This window comes from Eptatretus burgeri, chromosome 16 (genome assembly GCF_056783735.1).
Source record: "Eptatretus burgeri isolate ZD-2024b chromosome 16, Ebu_testis_v1, whole genome shotgun sequence".
In the NCBI taxonomy this organism is placed as follows: Eukaryota; Metazoa; Chordata; class Myxini; order Myxiniformes; family Myxinidae; genus Eptatretus; species Eptatretus burgeri.
This window is the reverse complement of record NC_140976.1, coordinates 28,261,886-28,281,501: the sequence shown is the minus strand read 5'-3', so window position 1 is coordinate 28,281,501 and position 19,616 is coordinate 28,261,886. Positions and strand designations below refer to the sequence as shown.

Below are 19,616 nucleotides of genomic sequence, written 5' to 3'. Positions count from 1 at the left end.
CCTGGGGAACTCCTGAGCAGAAAGGGCATTGACTCTGAGCTGATCAAAGTAAAAATATTAAGATAACCGAGTATATGATAGGATGTGAATACAGCACAACCATGATGGGATAAATAGCCTCTCCTTGTACCCAACCCTTAATGATGTGTACAACTCGACTAACAAAGTGGTGTAACGGTTGGATTGTTTGCTCAAAGTTTGGGAGGTCTCAACACATGGCCGAGTCATACCAAAGACTTAAAATGTTATATGATGTTTTCTTGCTTGACATTCATCATTTAAGAGAGATAGCATTGATAACCAAGGGGGTGGGGGTTGGATATTTCTCCTTAATTACCCTGCTGAGTGTGAAGAGAACAACAGTGACAAAGTTGTATTCAATGGTACCCAGATTGCCGCAGTAAGTTACATCATCACTTCCTCCTCACCAATGACTGTTTATGTGAAGTGAAGCATGGTGTTGTCTCATGTATTTGTCTGCATGTATGTATGTGATTTGTGTTGCTCTTCCATGAGCCTTATAGTATGGTTAAAAATTAAAAATCCAACATATGGCAATAGCTCAGAGATCACAGACCTGCCTTTAAGCTGTCAAGTCTGGGGTTGATTCCCTGTCCAACTATCGGTCAACATCCTTCAAGCTTTTCAGGCAGAGCATGTCACCACCAAGCCATCCTTCAGCTGGGGGCATTCAAATGACCATTTGATCTCCTAACATTTGCTTGTGGACATTAGAGCTCCCCCAGTAACTAATCTAGCAGGCTGTCATGTGCAGGATTTCTAGGCCATATTCTAAATTCCTGTCCTGATTGTGCAGCAACCTGTTGGAAGGAAATTCTCAACTACAGAAATGTTCACAAACTAGGCATGGTGCCGTTTGCTCTTCGCTGGGTTCTTGGAATAACAACAAACTAGAAAATAGATTTTGACATTAATGTGTCGATGGATATGCCTCCGTCCATGTTAAACGTCAACCATCCATTGGGACCATACTCTGTGCAGAGCGTTGGTGCTGCCTAAGCAGTCTCCTTGGCTATTGGGAACAATCCTGGATGGGTCGCCACTCCGACACAGGATACCAGCATACTGGCACTCATTTTGCCGACCTCGGAAGGATGACAGGCCGAGTTAACCCCACCTAGTATTAATTCAACAGATGAGTGAGATTTGAACTCGGGACCCTAGGATCCCAAGCCCACCACCCAAACCATTAAGCCAACACCAGGCATAGACGTCAATCCACTTTTATATTTGATATCAAGAGAGAGAGAGAGAGAGAGAGAGAGAGAGAGAGAGAGAGAGAGAGGTGGAAGAGAGGCATCAGATGCTTCTAACACAGTTGTGGGCTGCAAAGTGATTTTCAAAGGACACAAGATTTCATTGGTTCATCTTTGTATTACAGTCTACACTTGTACCAAGTTTCACAAGTTATCGCAATTTTCAATTAAAGGTCACACAATCTTTGATTGACCTTTGACCTTTTAAACCCAAAATCTTCCTCCTTTGACCTTCGATCTTTGACCTTTTAAACCTAAAATCGAATCAGTTCCTCTTTGCATCACAATCCATACTTGTGCCAAGTTTGGTTGGAATTCTTTCAGGGATTCACAAGTTGGCATGGTACCCACAAAAAACCGATAATTAATTTATGGACAACCCGAAAATATAATGCCTCTGGCTGCGGAAGTATAAAAATCGGTCAAATGTACAGCTCAGCATCAACCTACTGTCAAAGTAACAACCACAATGTAAGTGATAAAAATACAAAAGGCACGAATGAGATGTTAAAACGGTTGGAGTTTGCAAATAAATTTAAAAACAAACCATCTAGTTTGTAGCTTTGCCAAGCACCTTAAAAGGCTTCCCATTATGATGACAATGGTGATCAATTAATTAAACCTTGCAATCCATAGATGGAGAACACATCGTTGCTCACAGAAAGTCTCTCAGAAAGAACTGTGCCTCCTCAGTACGAGTAATTGCATTTCAGAGAACTTCCCCATTGCACTAATCTATGTGATTATATTTACAACATGGCAAACCATCACAGCAGGAACACCACCGATCACTTTATATTCGGTCACACCCACTTTCAGTTTGCGGGATTTTGGGGTGGTACTGAAGTCCATATCCCAAGTTAACCTGATGCCATTAATAGTCAGACACAATGTTTGGAGTGGCATCACATGTGAAGCGCTGACGATGGCGCAAGCACATTAGCTACTCCATGAACATCATGAATGATCCGGATGTTTTTTGTTTATAATATTAACAACCCAACGTGCTTATTTATTTGTTTGTTTTCCCAGTGATCTCAGGCTTATGGAGGAGCTTGTACATACTGTAGTGTTTATGTGGTAGATGGAGGAATTTCATAGCAAAGGTAGGATTGTATAGGGTAGAATGGTCTGTGGATGGGAAGGACACATTTCGATGCAACTTAAGTAGGGAAAGTGTCAGCTTAAGTTGTTATGTGTCACCACATGGGGGTGGTGCTGTGTTAATAAGTAGGGATTAAGGCCAATTTCTCCCAGTATGCGATTGCCCCCTATGACCCTTTCCCATTTTTGCATTTACAAGACTGGCGGTAAAAAGGAATCACGTCCTTAAAATAACAACAGCCGAGCCGAATGTTCCAAGCAGGCGAAAACCCCTCCTCCAGGAATGACAACTAGCAAACCACGCACTTGGGGTGGATGATGGATGGGCATCAGACGGTTCAGAGGAGAGGAGAGTTGGGTGTGAGGTACGTGATTGGAGGAAAAAGGATATAGCTTGCTGGCTTCCCCTCGACATGGTGAAGAAGGCTGCACAATTCTCGTGTTCGTGATGAGGCGAATTTGCCCGTGTGCCAGAGCAAAACGCTAGCCATTGACTGTTCGGCTGAATCGTGAAGTGTGTACGTTTCTGAGGAGGGAAGAAGAAAGTGTCTCGTGGCCTTATCACGGGGCCTCAAAAAATCGTCTCATCGTAAGGTTGAGGAGTAAGTAGGGCGATTGTGGTGAACGGACCTGGTGCAAGAGAGGAATGGTCGGCATATTCGCTCGTGAAAAGAAGCTGCATGGCGGTTTCTGAGCCCAAGCATCGAATACCGCCACACGAATACCTCACATACGTTTCCTGCCCAGAGAGCGGCTTGGCGCCATTTTCGGGTACGGTTTTGCACGCAGTAACAACGCGGTTTCGGCAACACCAGGTCCAAAAAGAATCATCTCTGGACGAAGCTAAGTACCAGAATAAAGAGAGGAATTTTTCTTTTGTTTTATCCTTCCCCTTTGTCCGTTTTTGCAACTGTGTGTAGAGGCACCCCGGGCTTTAGCCTTTAAATTACCTCACTTTTTATTATCACATTTGATTCATTTCCATTATGAACATTTGATTTATGTCCATTAAACCCCTATTTATTAAAGATTGCTTGTGTCAGTCTATTAGTTGTGGGTTCAAGTATAACCCCTTGTCCTCCGTCCGGGTGAACGCGTCTGGTGCACGCCTTTGCCGACCTCCCATACTGCGCTTATAATCTCCAAGGATCAAATGTTCACCTCCAAGGGAGAACTGTTCAGCTATCCGTCCAGGTCGGTCTCAACCCGTGTGGACACGACAATATATCACATGCATTAAGGAAGAAGACATTTGATAAATCTCATCTGATCATGTGATGATAGCAAGAGTAGATCACACAAAGCAAAATTCTGTTGTGGGTAGCCATTTCAACTATGGAGGTCTATCAGCACACAGAGGAGCCACAAAGACCAAATTGTTCTCCAAGGTAACTCAAGAAACTAAACTTTAAATATTTAAATACAAGTTAAAATAAAAAAAAATATTTTTTTTAATCAATTCAGGTGGAAAACTTACATTTGTGGCACGTCGGCTGCGAGTCCATATTGATGCCTTCTGTTGAGTCACCAGTGAGGAATTCGCTAGGGTGGGGCAGAAATACAAAAGGTAATGATATCAGTGCCCTGCCTGTTTCACTTCCATGAACATTATGACTGGAGAGTTTCAGAAGAACACCAGAAAACACGTTTTCTGTGGCCCAGGATGTCCCATGTCCAACATGCGCTTCAAGTCAAACTACAAGCAGGAACAACTATGATCATGTTCTCAAGCATACCACACACTCTAATGTGGAGATATTAAGGTGTCGGTTATGTAAGACACCACAACGCCTTTTGAAAAAGAAGCGGCCATTGTGCGCTGGTCCTCTCCCTAAATTTCAAATTAATGCCGAAAGCCATTAATTTTACATGTGCAGGGATAGAGTGGAGACCTGTGCAGGGTTGATTCTCAACCAAAAAATAAATAAAAATAAAAAGCTAACGGCTTGTGGTAGGTGTCCTCTTGCAACGTGGACAAGTATGGTAATATGATGATGATGATGATGATGATGATTATAGGATGAAAAAAAAACATCAAAAAGCTTTACTTTCATTACAATGTGTTTGGAGAAATTCATAATGTAACAAACTTTGTCAAAATACGATGTGTCGGCAGAAGAGAAGCAAACATTCATCGAAAACAACTCCAACTGTCTCATGCACAGGTGACATTACAAAAAAGTGGATTTCCTCGTTTAATCACAATAAAAATAAAAATAATAATATCAATAATCATCATTATCATTGGAGAAGGAAATCGTAAAGTCTCAATGGGTTTTTAGGTGAAATAACTACAAGATTTAGGCTCATGGAAGAGCGGCATTAACATTTTAATCATGTAATCAACAAAGGCCAAACAAGATGACTCGGATACACCAAAAAGCACCGTTTGAACGTTTTAAGGACAGAATATACTAAAAAAAATTCACAGCTGCCTTCCATTCTGTCTTCCACAACTGTGAGAATGCAACAGCTTGAAAAGAGGGATTCCATTTATTAGGAAAAGGGTTACAATTCCAACAGCACAGCCCTCAGGCAGCACCACTTGTTGGGACATCAAAGAAGATTGGTCACACATGACAGGCAGGACTAGCCTAAAGGCAGGAGTATTGTTGGTGAGCCCACCCACAAAAGGAGGAAATCAATATTTAAACATACAAGTGTGTGTAGCACAGGGCCCCATGGGCCCTGCGGAAGGATGGCTCAACCACCCACCGTCCTGCAGTTTAAGCGTCAAAAAGCACCACAAAATAACAGTCATAGGGGTGACGGCACAGTCCCACACCCTGAACAGGAAGCACATTCTTAGAACACCATGAAAATGCAAAGGTCAAGGGTCATAAGACTACATCAAATGGTGTGCCGTTTGCTTCCAAAGCTTCCCCTATGACCCCTTCCCATTTTTGCATTTACAAGACTGGCGGTAAAAAGGAATCACGTCCTTAAAATAACAACAGCCGAGGAAGGTAAGATGGATTAATGAATTAATAGGTAAGACACATCCCAGTCCCCCTGAATGAGCCATTAAAAAAAAGCCACCAAAGTAGTGTTTTTTAGATCACCGGCAGAATGGAGGAGGAAAACCACGACTTCACAAAAACATTCCTGACAACAATGACGCTGAAGCCAGAATGCGGGCGAAGAAGTTTGAACGGCCGTTGAAGCAAGCCGTAAATCGGGATGACAATACTTGCCCTTCATAATGTGAAGCCAATGACGCAGTGGAAATCACTTTAGATTGCTTGTAAGGACGAAGAAGAAAGCATAACAGTGCAACTGCCATGTTTGAAAAGCTGAGAGATTTGGATTTGGCAACAAAGAGATATGGTTCTTTCAAGAAAACAATTAAAAAGAGATAATCATGAATGCACAACTCGCATCAGCAAGAATACATCGATTAAGTAGCTGTGATATATTAGACATACTTTATATGTGGTTATCAATGCTCCCTCTTGCTTGAGAAGATAACCAACACCAGGCACACAATAACGGCACAGTCCTCGATGAAGACCACTCGGTGTTCAAAACGTTGGCCTTGTCGACTGGACACACAACCCTTTTTGTAACCAAACCTTTACGGTTTGGCACGTTTGTCATTTCCTCTGGGTGCGTAGCGCGTGATGTGCAAACTTCGAGTTCAAAACCCATGAACTGTGTTTTGTCCACTGTCTATCAATGTTAATAAAATCCAAGTGAAAACGAAAAATTATATTCCTTAATGGACTTTTCCTTCCAGTAATACATGGAACGGCTCCTCGATGAGCATGAAAGGCTGGAGGAATAACAATCTGCCTTTCCACCGCAAGGCCAGCAGAAGGCTCTCTACCCTCGAGCAATCTGTTCAAGGAATGAGAAAGTGTGCACAAGGGAATAATATACATATGTACAATGTACATACATTTTATATAAATAACGTTTTGAAGAAAAGGGCACATCCAACCAAAAAAAAGTATCTACCCTGCCAGTCGAGTAATAAACAAGGCGAGAGCAGATCTGGTCTCAGCTGCCATTTTACCCGGTTCCCAGCAGGCTTCCTCAGGCCAAGAGAGGAATCCTGCTGGGAATCGGGTGAAGTGTTGCCTGAGACCGGATCTGCTCTCGTTTTGTTTATTACGAGAGTAGCATGGTGGATCTAGTTACTCTTTTGGTTGGATGCGCCTTTACCTTGAAAACTATGTATAAACCCAACCGGCCCAACAACACACCACACACTTCCCATTTGAAGACCTGCCTCATGATGTGGAAAACCCTGGTTCAAGTCCATTATGTTTGTCCATCAAATTATTGTAAGAGTATACTGACAGGCACTTTACATCTGTCATACGCTCTGTGTGCAAATTCTGCAATTAGTCTTGGATCGCTGGAGAAAACAAAACAAAAAAAAAAAAACAACAAATGCACAAGTATATTAATAATGAAATCATGAAACGGGCTTGTGAGGTTCATCAAATACTACTTTCAACATGTATGGAAGGATTTGGGTGTGGTCAAGATCTCATCAGGCACCAAGCCAATACATACATCATTATTCAAGTCTAGACTGCTGGAGCTTGCGTCATGCATAGCTGGTATGATTGTGGTTCCTTCATTGTGATGTCACATTAACACCCAAGAAGTATGCCTGACAACCTCATGCTGCATGTCTATGTGGGGACGTTTCCAGAAAATATAAATGAATCAGTCGTTAGTTTCTTCGTGCAACAACAAGCTACTGGAAGCAACACGACTGGGGCACGGCTGTGTGGCTAATGCAGTGCACACTTTCGGTTAATCCAGGAATTTAGAATTTGTTTAGGGTGTCAGTAATAGCTCACCTATTCTTTTCGAATGACAAATAACGTCCTCCAACAAGCAGAAGAGTCCTTGAGCTTAACGTCCATCGAATAGATGGCGTGCACAGATGCCTCACCCTGCATGTGGAACACCAGGACTGGCAGTTTGTAGCTGTTTTGAGATTCAAAACCCAACAAAATAACTCAGAGGAGTGCACATACGTGCAATTTCTTCTGCCAGTGGAAAAAATTCATGAAATAAAATCAAAGAAAACATTTTTTTTTTCTTTGTTATTAACATTTTGAGTTCCTGTTGTACAGAGAATGCCAAACAGCAAATGACCCACTATTGCGTGATAGCGCATGCACAAGCACTCCCAATTTGAGGAAATTCATAGTTTCATTTCTGTCCATTATAGACTCCAACTCTTTTTGTACTTTTCTTTTTATATATCTGAAATTGAACACCATTCAATCTCCTCTGATCAAATCAAACAGAGCATAGTAAGAAAACAAAGTCTGTAGATTCAATCCTGTACCAAATCAATCAATCTACATATAATGGAGCAATTTGTGTATGTCAAGCCACTAGCCAACATGACTACATGTCTTAATTACATACACTTTGAATGTCAATTGCACCGTGACTATGTCTATTAATTACGTACGATTGAAACCTTTAGACTGCTGAGCCCCCTTAGACCTTTGAAGCTTTAAGACCCATTAGACATTTTAGACCCTTCAGATGCTGTTAGACATTTACATCCTCTAGACCCCTTGAGACACCCACAGACCCCATTAGACCTTTTTATACCCATAACACCTGCAAGACCCTTTAGAACTCTTAGGCACAAAATCCGATAGACCTTGTTAGAGCCTTTATAACCTTGAGACCCTGTCAAACCCTTTACAACAAGACCACCTAAGACCCTCAAGACCCTGTGGGGTCATTTAACGTCAAGACCCTTTCGACACATTTAAACCCTTAAGAACTTTATGCCCCTCAAATGCCTTGACTCCCTTTCGATCCCTTAGACATTAACACCCTTTTAGACTGCTTAGACCAGGGGTCGGGAACGTTTTTGACTCAGAGAGCCATTAAAGCAAAATATTTGGAAATCTATTTCAGTGAGAGCCATATAATATATTTTAAGACTGAATTCAACTAAATGTGAGTATAATAAGCCTCTGAATTTATTCTTTTAAATAATGTTGTTATAATACTCACCATTAATGGGACTTCTGGTGCTGCATGGATTTGCTGATGGCTTTGTAGTCTGGTTGGTACTTGGTGAGGTTAAGCTTCATGCAACCGTTGAGGCTTTCATCCGTTAGACGTGATCGTAGGTTGGACTTGATGTTTTTAAGATGTGAGAATGACTGCTCACATGCATACGTAGATCCAAACAAGGTCAATACAGCAATACTCACACGCTGCAGTGTGAGGTATGTGACAGGAAGCGCGTTCCAAGTTTTGATAATCAGCTCGTCTTCGGGTTGAAGTTTTTTCATTTCTGTCCACATGTGCTTGCTCGCCAACTCCGCTTTCTGTCGTGCGATTCTTTCCAAATCTTCATTCAGTGACTTGAACTTATTCACCCACATGTCTGAGGCCTTCAGGTCAGCCACTTCTGCTTCAAAATCTCTGACGGAGACACCAGGAATGTAACTCAGGTCGGCTGTGTTCAGTGAACACTCGTTTGGATGGGTGATGAACTTAAAAAGACGAGTGTGCTCACGAAATTCTCCAAAGCGTGCTTTGAATGACTGTAGGAGACTGGATGTGAAGCCAGCTAACTGGTGGAGATAAAAGTTTTGAGTGGGCTCACTTGCTGTGCATGCATCTTTAAATTGTCTCAGTTTTTCAAAATGTAGTAAACGACCTGTTTCAAGATCCATGATAAAGAGCTCCAGCTTGTTTTCAAAAGCAAACACGGCTTGTTGAAGGGATAACACTGTATTTCCAATGCCTTGCATTTTCACGTTGAGCTCGTTCAGATGTTCAGTCATATCCACGAGATAGTAAAACTTGAGGAGCCACTCAGTTTCGGCTAGATCAGGATGCTCAATCCCTTTCATTTCAAGGAAAGTCCGGATTTCGTTCAGGCAAGCCGCAAAACGGCAAAGCACCTTCCCTCTTGACAATCAACGCACATTGCTGTGCAAAAGCAGACCGTGATAGTTATTTCCAACTTCATCCAGCAGTGTTTTAAACTGGCGAGCATTTAAGGCTCGGGCAACAATAAAGTTGATCACACGAATGACCAGCGACATCACTTCGCCAAGCTGCCCATCACACATCTGAGCACAAAGTGCCTCCTGGTGTAGAATGCAATGGAAACTTAGGATGGGTCTATTTTCATGTTCACGGAGAAGCGCCACAAATCCTTTGTTTTTCCCCACCATACACGGAGCACCATCAGTACACACTGAGATAAGTTTATCCATTCGTAGATTTTTTCTTGAGCGAACTCCATGAAAGACTTGAATAAATACTCACCTCTTGTGGACCCTTTTATTGGCAGAACAGCAAGACTTTCTTCGCGCAGTGTATCACCAGCAGCATATCTTGCAATCACACTGAACTGCGACAAATGGCTTATGTCTGTTGACTCATCCAAAGCCAGGGAAAAGAACGGCGCTGTATTTATGTCCTTCACTTGCGTTTCCTCCACTTGGTTTGCCATCATGATGGTACGATCATGAACAGTTCTTGCCGACAGAGGCATGTCTTGTATCCGTTTGATTATCTTGTCTTTGTTCGGAAGATCATCAAAAAGTTCATTGGCTACATCCAGCATGAACGTTTTTGCATACTCGCCATCTGTGAATGGTTTTCCGTTCCTCACTATTGCTAAAGATCCAGCAAAGCTGGCGGAATTATAGTCACCTTGCCGGGTCCATACGCGGAGTTGCTGCTGGCTGGCTTGCACTATGCTCAGTAGCTCTTGGCACGCTTTCTTTCTGCTGTCTCCCACAGGGTATTTTGATGCAAAGGTAGCATGGCGCGTGTCGAAGTGCCGCTTTATATTCGACCGTTTCATCGATGCAATTTTGTCATTGCAAATTAGACACACCACAGAACCTGCTCTCTCCACAAAGGCGAATTCTTCGGCCCATTCGTCCTGAAATGTACGATACTCCTCATCTTTTTTCTTTTCGCCATCTTCTTCGTCGAAGGGTTAGCTTTGAGCAAATGAGAGAGAGGGAGAGTTGACCCAAGTGAGTCTGGCTGGCCTGCGCACGGGCTGACATACTCGAGAGGTGCGGCGCGGCCGGCCGACTCTGGGATGCTGTCGCCTCAGCGGTGGCGCGTGATTGGTCGAGATGAATTCCGTGACGCGTCTCGGCGGCGGCACGTCATTGGAGGAACCGAAATCACGAGTCGCCTCAGCAGTGGCGCGTGATTGGTCGAGATGAATTCCGTGACGCGTCTCGGCGGCGGCACGTCATTGGAGGAACCGAAATCACGAGTCGCCTCAGCAGTGGCGCGTGATTGGTCGAGATGAATTCCGTGACGCGTCTCGGCGGCGGCACGTCATTGGAGGAACCGAAATCACGAGTCGCCTCAGCGGTGGCGCGTGATTGGTCGAGATGAATTCCGTGACGCGTCTCGGCAGCGGCACGTCATTGGAGGAACCGAAATCACTACTCGCGTCGGCCGCATGACTGGACGAAACAAAAACCGCTTCAGACAATTCGGAGGTGTTTTTTCTTCTCTCCTTCTGCCAAGTTCAACCCTGCACGTGAATGAAGCACGACACCATTCAAACTATAGGTAAAGCTTCTGCGAGAAATATTGGGCTTTCCAAGTTTCAAGCTCCAATTTTATCTGCGAGCCAGATGCAATCATCAAAAGAGCCATACCTGGCTCGCGAGCCACACGTTCCCGACCCCTGGCTTAGACCCTTGATCATTTCGAGCTTTCGACCACTTAGAAAATTCGACCTTTTCACACACTTTGGACCTCTTGGAATTTATACCCTTTAGACCCTAACTACGATTGAAACGTACCCTTTAGCCTTCGAGAACCTCTTAGATGCACACCACACAAACATCTATGGTCTTCTTGCAAAACTGACTATACTTTTTTCAGCAAGTAATGCAAAAACTCTACCCACCCAGAGGGTAGGTACTCTGTAAAGAAGAATAATAATAAAAGAAATGTCACCGCAAAGCGGGCGTAACACCTCAGCCCCTTGACGCAAACCAATTTCAAGATGGTGGCCATATTGAAAATCGCAGCACACCCATTTTTGAAAGGAACCTTCCTCTAATCAACCCCAACACACCCAGCAAAAATGGATTTAATCGGACAAGGCATTCTCCTCAAAATTGACGGAAACCAATTTCAAGATGGCTGCCGTGGCGGCCACAGTGAAAATAGCAGTATGCCCATTTTGGAAAAGAACCTTCCTCTACTCAACCCCATTATACCTCAGCAGAATAAAATAAATGTGTGAAGCCGTTCTCAAGTTATTGTCCGGAAACCAAATTCAAGATGGCTGCCTTAGCCGCCATATTGGATATCGGATTGTGCTGTATATCGAAAGGAACCTTCCTCTAATCATCCCCATTATAGCCCCATGAAAATAAAATCAATCTGTCAAGCCGTTCTCAAGTTATTGTCCGGAAACCAAATTCAAGATGGCTGCTCTAGCCGCCATATTGGATATCGGATTGCGCTGAATATCGAAAGGAACCTTCCTCTGAACACCCCCATTATATCACACAAAAATGAAATCAATAAGTCAAGCCGTTCTCAAGTTATTGACCGGAAACCAAATTCAAGATGGCTGCCCTAGCCGCCATATTGGATATCGGATTGTGCTGTATATCAAAAGGAACCTTCCTCTAATCATCCCCATTATAGCCCCATGAAAATAAAATCAATCTGTCAAGCCGTTCTCAAGTTATTGTCCGGAAACCAAATTCAAGATGGCTGCCCTAGCCGCCATATTGGATATCGCATTGCACTGATTATCGAAAGGAACCTTCCTCTACCCAGCCCCAACACACACTGCAAAAATGGATTTAATTGGACAAGGCGTTCTCCTCGAAATCGACGGAAACCAATTTCAAGATGGCTGCCATGGAGACCACATTGAAAATCGCAGCGCGCCCATTTTCGAAAGGAACCTTCCTCGACTCAACCCCAACACACCCTGCAAAAGTGGATTTAATCGGACAAGGTGTTCTCCTCGAAATTGGCGGAAACCAATTTCAAGATGGCTGCCATGGAGGCCACATTGAAAATCGCAGCGTGCCCATTTTCGAAAGAAACCTTCCTCTACTCATCCCCAACATACCCTGCAAAAATGGATTTAATCGGACAAGGCGTTCTCCTCGAAATTGATGGAAACCATAAGTTGACAGACGCCCGGATGCCCGCCAAATTCAAAATGGCTGCCCTAGCCGCCATATTGGATATCGGATTGTGCTGTATATCAAAAGGAACCTTCCTCTAACCACCCCCATTATACCCCCATGAAAATAAAATCAATCTGTCAAGCCGTTCTCAAGTTATTGTCCGGAAACCAAATTCAAGATAGCTGCCCTAGCCACCATATTGGATATCGCATCGCACTGATTATCGAAAGGAACCTTCCTCTGCCCAGCCCCAACACATATTGCAAAAATGGATTTAATCGGACAAGGCGTTCTCCTCGAAATTGACGGAAACCAAAAGTTGACAGACGCCCGGACAACGCCTATGACGACAATACCCCTTAGCCAATTCTGGCTGAGGGGTAATAATAACTATAACTGCCACTTTATAACTGCTGGCAGTGATGACCGGGTACCCAGACGTCCGCCTTTGATACAACATGAGACTTAAATGAGAATTTTGCAAATTTTTCCTTTCAATAGGATAAGTGGTTCCAGAGAAAACATTATTTAATAGTGATACAAACATAGCCCTGCTTCGACACAGCGCGGGACTGACGAGTTAAGAACCGGGTAGCACAAAGTGTTCAATCTATTTATTCCATATGCAGTTAGCCCTTTTCCTAGGGATGTTATCGGTATCAATTGAATTGCTATTCCTGTACCCTCAAACGCATTCAGGTGCAGCCAAATGAGCCTTCTAGAAATAAAAAATTCTCAAAGTTCTCAGATTCCAATAATTAAATAATTCTGGCTGCCAAACTGTGTGGCCGATCGGGTTGAACTTTATACCTATGTTTCGCATGTCGGCTAGATTATAATTGTCAAGTTTGGCATATATTGATGCAGCGGTTCCAGAGTAAATATTACTTAATATTTTTCCTTCAATCCACCATGGCTGCCAAATATGGGGCCGATCAAGTTGAAATTTCAAGTCCTCATTCCACATGACGGCTATATCATAACTGTGAAGTTTCATATTTATTGATTCAGCAGTTCCAGAGTAAACATTAATTAATATTTTTCCTTCAATCCAATATGGCTGCCAAACGATGTATCATACATCAAAAGGGGGGGGGAGGACTTTTTGTTTGTCATGGAGAGGCGGTCATACATGTGGAGTTTAGCCTCAATCTGTTCAGCCGTTTCAGAGAAGAAGACTTTTAAAGTTATTAATTTTCAATCCAATATGGTTGCCGTACCATGTGACCTATTACAACATAAATTTAAATTCTCCCTCTAATGGGGTAGTAGATCATGCTTGTTAAGTTTCGTGTTGATCAGACAAGGTGCGTTTTTCTATCCAAGATGGAGGCCAAAGCATGTGACTTGTGACATAATAATTTTACCATATATGCAGACATTGTTGTTTATGATACTTTCTAAGTTTCACTTCGATAGGATATATGGTTCCAGAGAAAACATTATTTGATATAATTCTTGAATCCAACATGGCTGCCAAACCATGTGACCTATAAATTAGAAATTAACAAACTGAAATTCACTGCTCGTGTGCAATACGTATGTGAAGTTTCCCCTTGATCTGACCAGCCGTTCTGGAGAAGATGTTTGAAGGTTTCAGGGTAATTTCAATATGGCCACCAAACCATGTGACCTATCAATTAGAAATTAACAAACTTGAGAAAGGATGTCTTGGGGAAAGTGTGTGTGAATTTTTGCCTCAATCTGTCTGGCTCTTCTGGAGAAGAAGATTTTTTAAATTTATTAATTTTCAATCCAAGATGGCTGACGAACCATGTGACCTATGACATCATAAGTTTACATTCTGCCTCCAATCGTGAACTGGAACACGTGTGTGAAGTTTCTTGTTAATCAGATAAAGTACGTTATTCTATCCAAGATGGCTGCCAAACCATGTGACTTGCGATGTCATAATTTTACCATGTGTGTAACGAGAACGACACTCGGTAGAGCACATATACCTCCACCAGGTTGAACAGTTTATGCTTTGCATCCCACTTACAGGCCGGATCTGGATTTGAACCAAAATCGAATTGGCTCGTTCTGTCACCGAACCAACTCATCCACCGAGTTTTGTCATCATCCATCCACAGCTTTTTGAAATATCATGCTGTATATCATTTTGGTTCCATCTCTCAATGACATATCTCAATGACAATCACTTCAAAGACTTAAAATACGGGTCTAAAGGACACATATCTGGAGCTTTACTAGAATTGAATCGATTCGTCCTTATCACACACCAAACCTGTCCACCAAGTTTCGTCTGAATCCTTCCATAACTTTTTGAGATTCCATGCTATATAATCAGTTTAGCCCTCTCTCTCTCAATGGTGAGAATCACTGTAAAAATTCTAGTATCCGGATCCAGATCTTCACCAAAATGTAATCATTTCTTCCTTGTCACACACCAAACCTCAACACCAAATTTCATTCAAATCCATCCACAACTTTTTGAGATTCCATGCTATATAATCAGTTCAGCCCTCTCTCTCAATGGTGAGAATCACTGTAAAAATTCTAGTATCCGGATCCAGATCTTCACCAAAATGTAATCATTTCTTCCTTGTCACACACCAAACCTCAACACCAAATTTCATACAAATCCATCCACAACTTTTTGAGATATCCTGTTCACAGACAGACAAACAAACAAGCAGTCATAGACTGGTACTTACGAAATCGTCAACTTGACCTCTGACCTTGTCTAATAAAAGCTGTCTCTCGAGAAGGTAGCGACGCAAACCAGAAGTTTCTACGATGATTCTGTACCAAACCATCAGAAATCGAATGTTTGACCTCACTGTGACCTTGACCTTTGACAGATTTTGACCAAAATCTAATCAGCGCTAGCCACCACCCTCCTGAATCATGTGGTGTAATTTGACATTGATAGCTTCTTCTGTTCTCGAGTTATAACTTTTTGGGGGATGTTTGACCTCACTGTGACCTTGACCTTTGACCGATTTTGACCAAAATCTAATCAGCGCTAGCCACCACCCTCCTGAATCACGTGGTGTAATTTGACATTGGTAGCTTCTTCTGTTCTCGAGTTATAACTTTTTTGGGGATGTTTGACCTCACTGTGACCTTGACCTTTGACCGATTTTGACCAAAATCTAATCAGCGCTCGCCATTACCCTCCTGAATCACGTGGTGTAATTTGACATTGGTAGCTTCTTCTGTTCTCGAGTTATCGTGCCTACAAACAAAAACACAAACACACAAACACACAGAGGGCGGAAGTCATCAATATACTTACGAAATCTAAAGATTTCGTAAGTAACAAAGACAGACGGGTGAAAACCCAACCTCTGTCGACCTTTGGTGGCAAAGGTAATAATAATATAGTGACAGATAATGTTGAAGTTCCAGTTGCATCTTCTCCAATGCACCTCAACAGGAAAGAAAAAGAAAGCACGTGTCAGATCATATCCAGTCTTGTTTTACACTCTACAAACCACAACCGACAGATATGGTAGTTAAACAGCAAAGCAAGAAACTTTTAAAAACACATTTGTTAGAATGAACGATTTATTTCTAAACAACGCATGGAACTTATCAACAATACAAAAAGCGTTTCCTTTTGCTTCGTGCGGAATGGCTCGGCCAGATTCCTCAGCAATTAGCGCTCAGAGGGTTTAAGAAATAGCAATTTCAATTTGTTAGAGTGACAGTAATGCATTCACACAAAGATACTATAAAGAACTCCATTCTAGCCCTGGTGAAAGTGAGATATACGAGTACTGTCACCGCCAGCAATGATGCATAATTGTCGCAAATTCACAATGGGGGCAGTAGTGGCGCAAGCAATTGACCGTGATCAGAGAAGTCTCGACCTAAAACGTTATACGGTCAAAATCAGACAAACAGAGTTTCTTTTTTTATTTTGTTTACAAAGTCGAGGCTCTTGGAAGAGCTAAAAACTGAATGGATGAGGACATAACAGAAATAAAAAAAGGAACAGCGGAGAGAGGGGGGAAACCGCAACAGCAGGGGTACAAGACAAAATAGAGGGAGACTTGGAGAAATAATGGGTGTGGGTAGGAAGGACTCATGGGTAGGAGAGGACACATGGGGTGGACAAGATGGACAAGATGAAGTAAACTCTCAGGAAGGAAAAAAACTGGAAATTTGGATGGCAGTGGGCTTGTGGGTGAGGAGGGGGGTTAATGAGGAAAGAAAGGATCAGGGTTTTATGTGGGGGACGATCTGAGATGGTGGTGAACAGCTGTCCTGAAGACCTGAAGAGCAGAATGAGATTGAAGAGAATGTGGACTTTGGTTCTAAGGATGGGGGGCGGGGGGGGGGGGGAACAGAGGAACAAATGAACGGCAGTGTGCAGTGATCCTGGATTTAGGTAGTTTCACCAGAAGGGGGTTGATTGTGGATTGTGTGCGCCCTGCAGAAACCTGGGAGGGTGTATGGAGGGGAACAAAGCATGGAAAGAGCAGAGGGTGCAAGACCAGAAAAAGGAGCTGGTAGAAGACAGAGAGACCACCGACCTGTCTGCAAATGGAAAGTGATAGGCCCATAGGCTCAGTTTCATCTTTGCAAATACTGTGAGGGTTACTCTTCACAATATCCTGTAAGGTATGCAAATTGCAATTCGAGGCTTTTTATTATATCAAATCCCCAAAAATGCTTTTTGTCACAATTCATAGAGTGGTACCATACTCACCACCAAAAAATAAGCTTTGGCTGCAAAACTCAAACATTTACACAAGGGGTCAGTGGGAAGTTCACAAGCTGGTAATTTAGCACTCCAATAACAAACAACACACCAACACACCAACACATTCTTCAGGTCATTCTGAACACACAGCAAATGGAATGCAAATTCTAATATTTGTTTCAAAAAATTTCACTCGACGAACTGCTTTCGTATCAAACAAAGCGATCATCATACTGGGAATCCAGAAGAACTGGGAATCCGAGATGGCGTTACCATCAAGGTCTTTCCCCAAAACGGCAGGGTAGCTCACTTAGCTCCGAGCTGTCTGGTCATGGATTTTTACCTCAATGGAGTCTATTGAAATGACAGCAGGGAGTGCTGTGACTTCGAGTAAACTTACGTAAAGATGTGCTCCCAGTCACAGCACTCACTTACAATGGGAACGTAAAGCCACCTGTTGAGTCTGCATTTACGTTGTGGACACAAAATATCCCCAAAGAGAATGTTAATGTGTGCGAGTACCCTGAGTAAATTACCTGCTGAGACATGAAACGGGATGTTGAAGCCGATGACAAAAGAAATGTGGAGGATATAAATGACAAAAGTTAATGGTGATAATGTGCTTCATACACAAAAGACCACCAAATTGATTGATCAGGTTGATGAGGTGTGGATAAACCACAGGAGTTTGCACACAGGAGTCAATCGGCCTCCTCCTGTGTCCAAATTTCCTCCTACACCTTTGGAAAACCACCACCACTTAGGTACTCACAAAAGAATCAGACGTCCAAAAACAATTTTGAGGTCACCACACAAACCAATGACATGGTCACTTCGTGCACTGCAACAGAAACTCAACCTCAAATGGCTTCAACATTATCGGCCTGCAATATGCCCGACCAAAAGAAAGAAATGACATCACATCTTTAACAAATATCGACAAGAAAAAAACAAACAAAGCAGTTTCCATGGCAAAGTTATCTCTCTTTGATGTTGGAATCCAAAGGGCAATCGATATACGTAACCACAGTGACATCATGGTGAATGTAGGCAGCATGCTAATAGCTGAAAATGTAAATTTATAAGTCCTGTGTGTGTAACATACTCCCAATTAAGTTTCTCACCTGTAATTGGAGGGAACAACCAATCAGCTCTCACCTAACCAATTACCCCCAAGTGGCTAACATGCTGATAATTAACCTCTGGAGGCAGACATCTGAAGATGACCAACATCACAACCTTCAGCCTTTCCGAATAAATAAAAAGGCCATATGGATTGCGCAATGGCGCAGAGACCTTCCGGTGCTTCATGGACGAGGTTTACCGTGGCCTGGACTTCGTGGTAGTTTACCTGGACGACATACTCATCATCAGATCCTCCACTGAGAAACATAGCCAGCATCTCTGCACCCTCTTCCAATGGCTTCTTGAGTACGGCCTCGTCATTAACCCCAATAAGTGCAAGTTAGGCTGGAACGCCATAGACTTCTTCGACTACCATGCGTCAGCCAATGGCTTGCAGCCTCTCCCAAACCGAGTCCACGCCATAAGGAGTTTCCGTGGTCGACAACACAAACACGCCCATGGGAACACTTTGGACTGTTGAATTTGCTGATGTTCCCATGACCTGATGCACCCACCAGCATAACTATGAACGTCCTGCGGCAGTTCATGGACAGCGATTGAAGACCTGGAAGATCCTTCTCCCACCAACGTATGCCTGCTGAGACTCACGACAGCACTTTCGAAAAAGAACTGCTCACCATCTCCCGAGCAGGGAAACACTTCTGGTACTACGTAGAATACCGAAATTCTGTGTGTTTACGGACAAGCGTCTTTTACCAAAAGGTTGTACAGTAACACGGAACACTCCACCCCATCATACTCGGCATATGTAATTCAATGCAGAGTTCACATTGGATAATTGGCTTATTGGAGGACATGAAAATATAGTGGCGGACGCTGCAATTCGTTCTGCCTTCAACACAGTCAAGAAAACAATAAACATGCCCTCCTGGAGCATGTCAATTGTGGCAGATGGCACTGACATGATGCGAGCATTGCAGACCGCAAACAATACCATGAAACTATAGTGTTCCTCTGCCAGGTAGCGAAATCAACCTGCTTTAGGATGACTCCACAAGGGCCATTCAATGGATTGTGCCTATAGCCATGGTGGATCAGTTTACAAGATGGCATGAGGAGAAACCCATGGTTACCACGACAACAGCAGACTGTGCCCACCCATTGCTGTCTGGATGGGTGTTCCTTTTATTTATATGTTAACACACCACCATATAAACAATTATAGATACACTACATGACTAAAAATACTGTATGTGAACACCTGCTCAAACAACATCTCATTCCAAAATCATGGGCATTAATATGAAGTTCGTCCCCCCTTTGCTGCAATAA

At 42.9% G+C, this 19,616-nt stretch overlaps 1 protein-coding gene across 5 annotated transcripts in view; it reads right to left on the bottom strand.

Moving 5' to 3' along the window:
• The window catches only part of LOC147010777 (uncharacterized), a 157,624-nt gene that overhangs the window by 71,966 nt on the left and 66,042 nt on the right, over positions 1-19,616 (bottom strand). For all 5 annotated transcript variants that reach the window (XM_085859055.1, XM_085859056.1, XM_085859058.1 and 2 more), the window contains one exon: positions 3,859-3,923. In XM_085859055.1, coding sequence (XP_085715181.1) covers positions 3,859-3,923 — 65 coding nt within the window. The remainder of the gene's footprint in view (positions 1-3,858; positions 3,924-19,616) is intronic.